General features: G+C 33.6%; 1 protein-coding gene across 1 annotated transcript; it reads left to right on the plus strand.

Annotated features, from left to right (window-relative positions):
* Positions 1-5,194: 5,194 nt before the first annotated feature.
* Positions 5,195-6,593, plus strand: LOC147409061 (uncharacterized). Its single transcript, XM_086425067.1, has one exon. It carries the CDS (start codon positions 5,432-5,434, stop codon positions 6,356-6,358), a length of 927 nt encoding a protein of 308 aa, XP_086281193.1. The 5' UTR covers positions 5,195-5,431; the 3' UTR covers positions 6,359-6,593.
* The last annotated feature ends 3,990 nt before the right edge of the window (positions 6,594-10,583 follow it).

The following is a 10,583-nucleotide window of genomic DNA, read 5'->3' on the forward strand; positions in this document are numbered from 1 at the left end:
TGATGCTACTAGAGACTTGGGTTCAAATCTCGCCAGCATCGAGTTACTGAATTCATTAGAAATATGCATACCCATAAAAAATCGTTTCCCACAAAGGAAAGAACTGGAAGCAGCTCAAACATGTTTTTGACTTCCAACTTCTCCAAAAATTTGATGGAAAGTTACATTTATTTTGGATGATAATGTCCTTATATTTAGTTAATGAAAAAATATTTTACAATTGCTTCTATTTAATAATATGATCAAAATATTCAAAAGTTTTAATATAATCACCCAATTCAATAGACCTAGCCAAATTAAATGTTTCAAATTTACCTAGTTCCCAAAGAGAATTTCTTGAACACTTATACAAAACAGTCAATTTTGCAATCTTGATTCTTATAAAATAAAGGTATTTTTGTTGGACTTACTAATATAGAGTATTAGGCATGAAGTAGTATATTCATGACACGGTTAAATATGATTGTTAATGTTATTTCAATCTTTGAAAAACATGTCTCAATGTAATCATAATGCACCTTATTATAATGCTTCATATTTAGTACTCTAATATGCTCTACATTCTAAAATATGAATTAAAAATATTTGAACGATTTCTTATGTAATATATCATAGGAACTTATTTTATTGAAGAAATTTTATATTATTTTTTTCCTAGGTATCACCAATATTATATTTGCTTTATTATCTAATATTGGGGTTGACAACATGAATTTTGGTGTGGTTTCTGCCAACAAGTCATCGAAGGTCAAGTCAGTATAGTGGAATTAAAATAAAGATGTTTGTGGAAACTCAAAAGTATGAGACTTTGAGATTTCAATTTTTGAATCTCCTCTCAATCTTTGAGAGATGACTTTGAATTCTAGGGGCAGTATCACCACACAATATGTTCAAGCATAATGTTAGTGGTGGTTGAATTGGATGGAGATTGCTAACTTTGTCTTTGAGAATTGTGCACATGCCTCATTAATATTGATACTTGAATTAGATTAGTGGTGTCTTAGGACAATAAATGATGAGTTGGTCAAATATCACTATTTAGGAGTAGGTTAGTCAGAGAATGTCATGTCTACTTCAATCTAATAAACACTTTATGATATCAAATTAAATGCCTAGATTTGTCACAAGGGAGAGCTCAGACCGTTTTTAATTATTTTTCCTATTTTGATGGTCGATCTTAGACCGAGTTGCATTCCAGACCACGAGCTACCACTAAGTTAATGCCCATTTGTGAATATTGTAGGTCTAGCTCTGACTGAGTTTGTTTATAGATCCGTTCTAACACTAGGATGATGATTGTACTTCCTAAGGAGCACGGTTTGTACCGTGTTATTTGTGTTGACTCTTTTCAACTGGGAATTCTATTTTAATAGAGGTTGGGCCATGTGTTTTTCTTATCATTGTCGGTGTAGATCGATCGAAACCTGTAGTCATGCGTGATGATTCTATAGGAGACATAGATTGGGCTCAATGTAAGGTTGGTAGGATTACGAACTCTACGAATGCATATCTTCATCTCCGGTGGGGAGAAAAATGGTTTCCATAGAAATGTTTAATATCAAATCAATCCAATCACTTCAATTGAAGAAAGTGTGAAGGTCAAAGATTGGTCGTGTGTTTTTTGTACAATGGCAAGATAATATACATTTGTAAGATAAGGAATAGTTTGGTATCCATTGTAATATTCAATTTTTATTATAGCCATTTCTATTCGACATATTAAGATATTAATCTTTTATATGATTAATTGAGTGATTTTATTAGAACCAACTAGCTAATCCATCCTTGCTTCAGCAACTTCTCTACGCTACTACTATTGAGTGGTGACTCTAACTACATTACTTGTAGAGTCATGCGGGAATGACCTGAAGATTGTATCTCATATCTCACTTTCCTGATGTGGAAGTGTCTAGAAAATATATATGTTTTCCACTATTATCTCAATGAAAAATATCTATTCTTACACACTTTCCCATTAGTAAAGTAAGATATAAGGTACAATCTTGAGGTCGCTTCAGGTTTATGTGATTATCTACCAATTTGACATCACAATCATGCATGTATGACAAAGGTTAAGTGGACCCTATGTGTGTGAGAGAGGAAATTTTGGTGGGAAGATTTAGTGAAATATAAAAAATTCTCATTAGAAAATCTCTTGATAATGGCTCCATTAATAAAACTTCTTAATTTTTAATTTATTTTATGATTAAATATACATATTTACTAAACTTCTTTAAAACAATCTTGATAATGGTCCCATCAAAAACACAATGTGTGGCAGAAGTAATCAACTTTGCTTGTGTTAGTAAGACTAAATTCGAGCCATAACTTCCGCGGGCAGTCGCCTTCAGCTTGGAACATCAACTTTACACGTATCCCCACGTGATAAGCTCCCACCTTGAGCTCGTAATCATTATCTTTGAACGACAAAAGCATCTTCAAGAAGGAACACTAACCCTCATAAAAATAATTTTACTTCTTCGATTACTTGTATTTATAAAGTAAAATAATAATGTCCTCCCCTGACAAACGGTCTACCCATGGTCTAGGCCGTTGGATGAGCATCAAAATTCATCTCAGATCTTAAGAACATCAATGCTGTCTTCCTTGGGATGACAGTAGTCCACATGGGCCGACGCAAACTTCCCTTTCTATGAGCTCTTCTCCCCTCTCCCCACTTCCAATAAGGAATTGTATTTTATTGGACTTTTCTAGTTTGAAACCACGTCTGAGGCAGAGCATCAAACATACTGCTGAGATTCAAACATACTTATAACATTGGTAGAATTTAGAAAAAAACACAGATTTCCTAGGAATCACAGTAGATTTTTGAGGAATTCTATTTTCTAGGGAATGCCTAGGAATACCTTCTCATCTTGGCTAGGGGTCGCTAGTCCACTAAGTTAGCCTCGTTTACCCGAGTAAACAAGGTTTAGGGCCTCCATGTTAGCCCCCAAAGTAGGGATGGGTTCAAAATTTGCAATCCATTATGAATTACAAGAGTATTTGAAATAAGGTATTTGATATTAGATATAATGTGAATATACTCCACAACATGAGAGGAAAAATCGTCACTTGAGTGAATGCATGAGAGCTCTTCTGTTCTAAGATTAAACATGAATAAATATATGATCAAAAAAGATCCAATTGACCCAAAAAATATATAAATTAATAATAAGTTTACTCTCATCTCTAATCACTTTCAACTAAGATGAAGATTGAATCCCTTATTTTGATGAAAAGTGGCATAAAATGACTTTGAAGGTACACGAATTTATATTTTTGTAAAGTCTAAAAATAAACCTGAACTTGCTAGCACTGGGAAAGTCCTTGGTGTCAAATGTCATTTGAGGCTAAAATTTTCCTTATTAAGGTGTTAAGTGAAGTTTTTCATAGATACAATGCAACATCCTTACATTTGAAGAATGCAAAATATTTTAGAATACCCAACTAGTTATAGAAGTACCCATAAGACTTTTACTATATGCCAAATGGATCCCATGATTTATAAAAATGTTTCTATTTCTCTTATGGATAAGGATTGGATGACTAATATAAAAAAACACGACCCGAACCATGTAACCACAAAATCCAGTGGTTGTGATCTATAGTACGTCAACGTAAAATTCCTCAGGAATACTTAATCGTGAGAAAAAAAAAACTTGATCATTATATTTAGTGTTTAAATGTCAGGATCATCTGCTTTATCACTGGTGATCGAAACAGACCCAATCTTAATATTTAAGTGAGATTTAATAAGCTTCACTATAACAGGTGTAAGGCCTTACCATCTCATAACAATGTTACAAAATGGTGGGACATATAGTTTTAGGTTAGAAAGCAGTCAAAATAATGTTTTTCAAAAATAGGAATTGAAATTAAAATTTATATATAGAATTGAAATCATTTTAAATTTTTTGTTCGAATAATAGTGGTAGTTAAGATATTAAAACTATTGTTTTTCAAAAACAATAATGCCCAAAAATCATTAAAACAACAGTTGTCTTAACTATTATAACAAGAGGAGGGACAGTATTCTTGACTTTTATATATATGGTTGGGATATAGTGACAATCCTTTGTCTTATACGTTAGAAGTTTTGGAATTGACTGATTTTTTACGAGGATGATTTCCATGCCCATTCCAAAACTTTTAACTTTATCAAAAGGTTTAAATCAGCTTTAATGGGGTTAAAAATCTCAGAATGAAATGAATTTTTATGAGGATGATCTCCTCATCATAAAGATCATCTTCACAAAAAAATCACCTCATTCCAAAACTTTAATAGCATGTAAGACAAAGGGTTGTCAACTGGATTGTGATCACTGGATCCCAACCATATATTACAAAAGTGCCTTTGCATACATTAAATGCACCAGCATAGTATTAAGATGGCCAAGATCGCACCTTAGGAAGCAGAGATCTTGAGTTTGAATCATCCCTAGGAGCCACCATTGAGATTTATCCTAGAAATTACCCGATGCATGTGGAGGGCGGGACTACATGTGCCCTGAGGATTGGTAGGATGCTCTAATAGGCCCGACTTGGGACCTTAGTTTCCAAAAAAAATATTATAAAATTAGATTATCTTAAATTTTAAAACTGCTTAAATTAATTATAAAAATAATTTTAATATGAATAGTAAATTTTTGTAAATGTTGTGCAAACACATATGCTGGTCACTAGTTATAAATAATAAAACAGGTAATTATAACGTGCGTTGCGTAAAATGATAGTTGCTATAAATAATAAAACAACCCCAAAATGAAAGTCTTTTTCTTCATTGTCTTATAGCCTACAACTTTTAGTGGCCATTTTTTGTCCTGAATATAATTTCACTTTGGACATTTCCTAGTTCTAGTGGGGATGTATTTCACAACTGGCACATTACAACATTCTATTCGAGGGATCATACCTTATGGAAAATGATCACTTATGCAATTTATTGGGCATTTAGAATGAAATAAACTCTAAGGTGTCAAAAAGAAAGAAATACTAATCCATTTTTTTATTATGTATATTTTTATTTGAACACTTCTTGAAATTAATCATGAGGATAGTAATGTGGTCTTATCAAATTTAATTTTTCATAAGAGATAAAAGCTATGATCCGAGGGTAAATTGGGAAATAAAGATAATGTGAGAGAAACATACAAGTGGTTTCTTCTTCCATGTATATTAGACCTTCCCCCACCTCTATTCTAATCTGTTAATACTCACAAACAGCTAGCCAACAAAACCAATCCAACTGAACTCACAAAGACGGTCCTGTTTCCACATCTCTCTCTCTCTCTCTCTCTCTCTCTCTCTCATATAATATACACAACAAAACCTACTTTCTCTGCCTTTTCCTTTATCTCTACTCAAAAGACTCTCCATCTTTGCTTTTCTTGTTGGGGTTATTTTGTTGAAGATTTACAAAGAAGAAAACATGATTCAAGAGCTGTTAGGAGGTGCAGGAGTACTAAGTGGTGAGGGGAATATCTCCTTTAATGCTGGAGTTTTTGAAGGGTCACCTTCTCCTTCTCCAACAACCACAACAACAACTACTACTAATACTACTACAACATCATCTTCAGAAAATTTGAGGTGTCCAAGATGTGATTCTTCCAACACTAAGTTCTGTTACTACAACAACTACAACCTCACTCAGCCTCGCCACTTCTGCAAGACCTGCCGACGATACTGGACTAAAGGCGGCGCACTTCGTAACATTCCCATCGGAGGTGGTTGCCGGAAAAATAAAGGCATTTTTGTATCGACAACAACTGCTGGAAAATCGACATCTGGAAAAGCAAAAACAACGTCATCATCGGATATCGTCAAATCGATAAGTGGGTTTGATCATGAACCACCTTCCAATCCAATTCTATGGGGTTCCCCTCAGAATTCTCAACTGTTAGCCTTATATAGATCCACACAAAACCTTAACCCTAACCCTTATTCTGTGACCACTAAAGATCAAGGGGCCATGATTGGATCACATGTTACCTTGGAGTCAGCAGCACCTACAAGTGCATTAAATGCACGAACCCTAAGCCTAGATCCTCTTGGTCAGGTTCCTATTGGCCTATCATCCAATGCTTTCTGGAGAAACAATCAACATCACCAAGACCAACACTACCCTCAACAAAACTTGTTAATGGGTGAAGTTCAAAACACAGGGATTCAGGAACTATATCAAAGGCTTAGATCATCAGCAAATTACTTCAATGATCATTCACCACCCGTATCCAGCAGTTTCACTTTGATGCCATCTATCTCGGAACCAGCTTCAACTTCTGGAGGGGAATTAAATTACTGGAATCCATCGTCTTCATGGTCAGATCTACAAACAACCAATGGTGCATTCCCTTAGAAATCTGTTCAATCTCTCTCATTCTCTCCTTGATTTCTTGTTTTCTTTTATTAGTTAATGTTGTTGTTGTTTGATGTTGTGGTTTGGGTCTTTGGGGTAGTGTTATATGATTATGGTTGTAGAATCATTTTGTTACTTTCTTTTGTGTGTGCTTGAAGGCTTGTTGAACTTGTGAGAATGTTCCAAAAGCTAAGGAGAAGAAATGGTTAAAGTAGTAAGTGTTTTTTATTTATAATTTGAGAAGAACAAGAACCCATGCTGCACAACGCATCCATATCACATAAACATACCATTTCGTTTCTTGTAAATTTCAAATTAATGTTAGAAGCTCTCATCCAATTCCAAGACTTTAATTTTCTTATAGTAAGTTACAATTCATCAAATTTGAGGAAACATAGAATTTAACTACTTGAATTTTTCATATTTTTAGCTTTAGATATATATAAATTCTTTTATATATATATATATATATATATATTGATTTTTTAGCTTTAGAATTGATATATAGTAATCGACAAAAAAAAAAAAAAAAGATACATAGAAGAGAGTAATCTTGTTTGTTCATTCAAGCTTCTAGGGTTTCTTTTTCAAAACTAAAAAGAAGGGTTGGTATGTATTTACTAACAAGTACATGGAGATTCCTTCATTACTGTCGTGTAATAAGCAATTGGTGAATGAAGAGTTAAAGCAGCCTCCAAAGAGAGTTACCAAAAACAGCAATTGATTCTGATTCTCTGAGTTGGAGGGAGTTCTGGTGCAGCCTTATGTTAGAGGATTGAAACAGCTATTGTCTGCTTCCTTGAAACTCACAGATATATTCCCTTTCAGTGCTGAAACAACATATATATTGGGTTTCATATCTAGAAATATCAGTGTCATAATCTCGGATACCAATGACACATCAAATGAGGTGCCATGCTTTACTCTCTCTCTCTCTCTCTCTCTCTCTCTCTCTCTCTCTCTCTCTAATAAAATAAGTGGAAGCTTGAGTTTGTTTTGAAATACTAGTAAATAGTTGAATACTAGAATTTTGATATTTTCTTCCATCAAATGAAACATGGTTTTCAAGTTGGAAAAGAAAGCCTAATGAGGAATTGAATAGTTGCAGTTTAGACTCCAGTTAATTAATTGATGTACATCTTCTAAAACCATTATATTATATGTAGTGAAATTGTAGGATTCGATTATACTTAAGCTTCTAATGTGCCATAGTAATTCACTTTCATGTAAAATAAAGAAGAGAAAAACTTTTGGTGATGGGTATCAATGGCGATTTAACGTTGATGACACTTTGAATGGATATGAAAGAAACATAATCAGGAATTCTAAGAAAAAAAATAGTAAATTTTAATTGGGCCATTAATTCAAGGTCCATTTCACTTTCTTCAACAATTTGAGTGATCTTGCCTGTTTGTGTCCAGCAGAAAGCCATTCACTTGCATCTTCAACCCAGTGCATCATTGTTCTCTCCATGAAAATAGGCATCTTCCTTTCATATTTTGTCTAACTAAAATTTGTTACACACTATTTGAATGTTAAAAATGAAATCAAAATAAAAAGAAAGTGATGATCACTTCAAGAAGTATTGAAAAACACAGGGAAATTTCATTATGTCCAATGTCAAGATTGGTGATTGCAATTATCAAGCATATTTTTATTTGGTATGCAAGCACATAGCTGCAATGATTTACTTCATGGGCAATTTCTCTACACCTGCCTTTGATAAAAAGATTATTCATTCTCAAGATGAAGCGAGTCAACCCCTTCAATCGTCTTGCTGAGTGAATAGATGAACTAACAGGATGTGCAAAATTATGGGACTGAATTAAAGAAAGTTAGATGTTATTCAAAGTGTAAGATAGAATGCGTAGTGATTCGGAACTCAATAATCTTGTTTGTAGTTTCAGCTTCTACCATTCAAATCCATATTAGATATTCTCCATGGGATCTTGGTATAAGTTCTTGTGTAAAATAACCTTAAATAGATATTCTCCATGGGATCTTGTTATAAGTTCTTGTGTAAAATAACCTTAAATAGATATTCTCCATGGGATCTTGTTATGGTTTCCATCTTCTTATAGCAGTGTTTGTTTATAATGGCTCATACACTCATAATGGATAGTTTTGTATTAGTTCCATTTATGTGTTATAATCTTCATGGACTTGGAGGGAAGTCCTTGATCTCATTGTTGTGGTGCAGTACACAACAAATTGAGCTAAGGATTCATGTCTTACATGACTTGAATTTCACTATAAATCAAAAAAATAATCATAAATAGTGTTTTTTGTTCTTTGAGTTAAACTTAATAAACATAATAATCATGAGCATAATGAAAACAACTAAGATATCTACAATTCAATATTATGAGTTTTCAAACATTCTTGAATTCAACATCTCAAAGGTATCACGAATCCCACAACTGAATTTCTTTATATACATAGTAAAATAAACTCCTTAATCATCACCAACTGCAGTAGTGGTTGGTGAATATTTCATTCTTAGATGCATAAATGCTACACTCGTGCTAGGCTAATGTGTAAGAAACATTAGATTTCAAATCTACAATAAAATTGTTTAAATCTAACGATTGGAATTCACCGATTAAGACTAACTTTTGATGTAAATATTAACCGGGGAAAGGCCAAAAATTCATTGAATACAGTTTTTATGCTTATAAACATATTCTAAATGTTATTATTGGGGTAAAAATCTTCGTAGCGATCAATTCCCTGGAATTAGCTTTGCGATCTTGATTTTAACAAATCGAATCGACAATGGAACGAAGAATATGCATACAATAAATTGCAATTAGATAAGAGAAAGAAAAGATTGCAATGGTTTTTAACGGGGTACATCGCTCAAAATCTTTTGCTTTAGAAGCCAATTTACTATTTTTTACCGATAAGTCCTCTTCCTTAATTTGTCGAAGAAGTCCCCCTCTCAATAATACAATGAAGTAGGTTCAGGTCAAATCATATATATCTTGCTCCTCGATTGGTTGGTTGTTGTGTTGGTTGCATCATGTCTTTCTTGAAAGTCGCAATATCTTGAAAATGTGACGCTTCTGATGTTGTCGCTCGATTCTTGTTGAGAGACTCCAAATCAGATAAGTTTCAGACCCAGGAATTGGGAAATCTGAGACTAGATCATCTTTTTACGAACTACGTGTACCAATCATATGAATCTCGATGATGATTTGAGTTGGTTCCTTGTCTTAAATGTTCAGATGTTACAGTCAGATTGAGATTCCTTACTCTTGATCATGACACATATGTCAAAAGCTCTCCTCATTCAGTGTAGATGAAGGGTAATTTATTGCAGCCATGATTGTCATACCATTATTTTTCTTTGCAAAAATAAAAAATAAAAAAATTTTAACTTTGAAATTGTTATTTTTGAAAAAAAATTTCTACAAACAATATTAGAAAAAAGAACTATCACAACAGCAGTTAAATAGAGAAACTGGAATTATACAAAAAATAACATGATCTGTTTCAGAATGAGTCTTATACCACCTTGGAATCGTGGTTCCAAAGGTGTTTGAGCTAGTAAGACCAGTCATCCCGTGTTCCCTTGATCGAAATGGTTTGTTTGAGCAGACTAACAGCGGTATAGTTTGCTTGCTTTTGGGATCCATTTTTAACAGTCCAATAATGCGAGTGATTTTTTGCTCACAGACTCTTCAGTGCATGCCACATCAAGCATAGCAAGGGTAGTTTTATAAGCAACAAGGGTAGCTTTGTAAATTAAGGATGTCATTCAATACATGCAATTCATGTGATTGGTGGATCCCGAATTTCTGTGATCAATTTTTTTTCCTAATAATGTAGTCTGTTGAAGTACAACAAGCATTCACGAACAGCCCACGTGGCATACATGAAGAGGTGGAGGAGAACCACCAAAACATCTTAACTATCAAAGGACTATAATTGAGTTAAAGCTGCTAGGTGTTTGCAGCTTGACGACGGACCTTAGTCGACATTAATTCAATTCAGAATTGATTATAGCTTCATCCTTGAAATAAACCTTCCATGGAAACAAAAAGAAAAAGAATGAAATACGATACAAGGAGGTCTGCATCATTCAGGGTTATTAATTTTCAAGGGAATATGAATTCCTCACAAAATGGATCATAGGAAAATGAATTCCACCATTTGATTACACCTAGGAAAATGTCAAAAAGAGTGTTGTTTTTTAGTTTTGGGGTGAGGGCAATCACGAGAG

This window comes from Akebia trifoliata, chromosome 2, assembly GCF_017979445.1.
Source record: "Akebia trifoliata isolate Shusen 1 chromosome 2, ASM1797944v1, whole genome shotgun sequence".
Taxonomy (NCBI): domain Eukaryota; kingdom Viridiplantae; phylum Streptophyta; class Magnoliopsida; order Ranunculales; family Lardizabalaceae; genus Akebia; species Akebia trifoliata.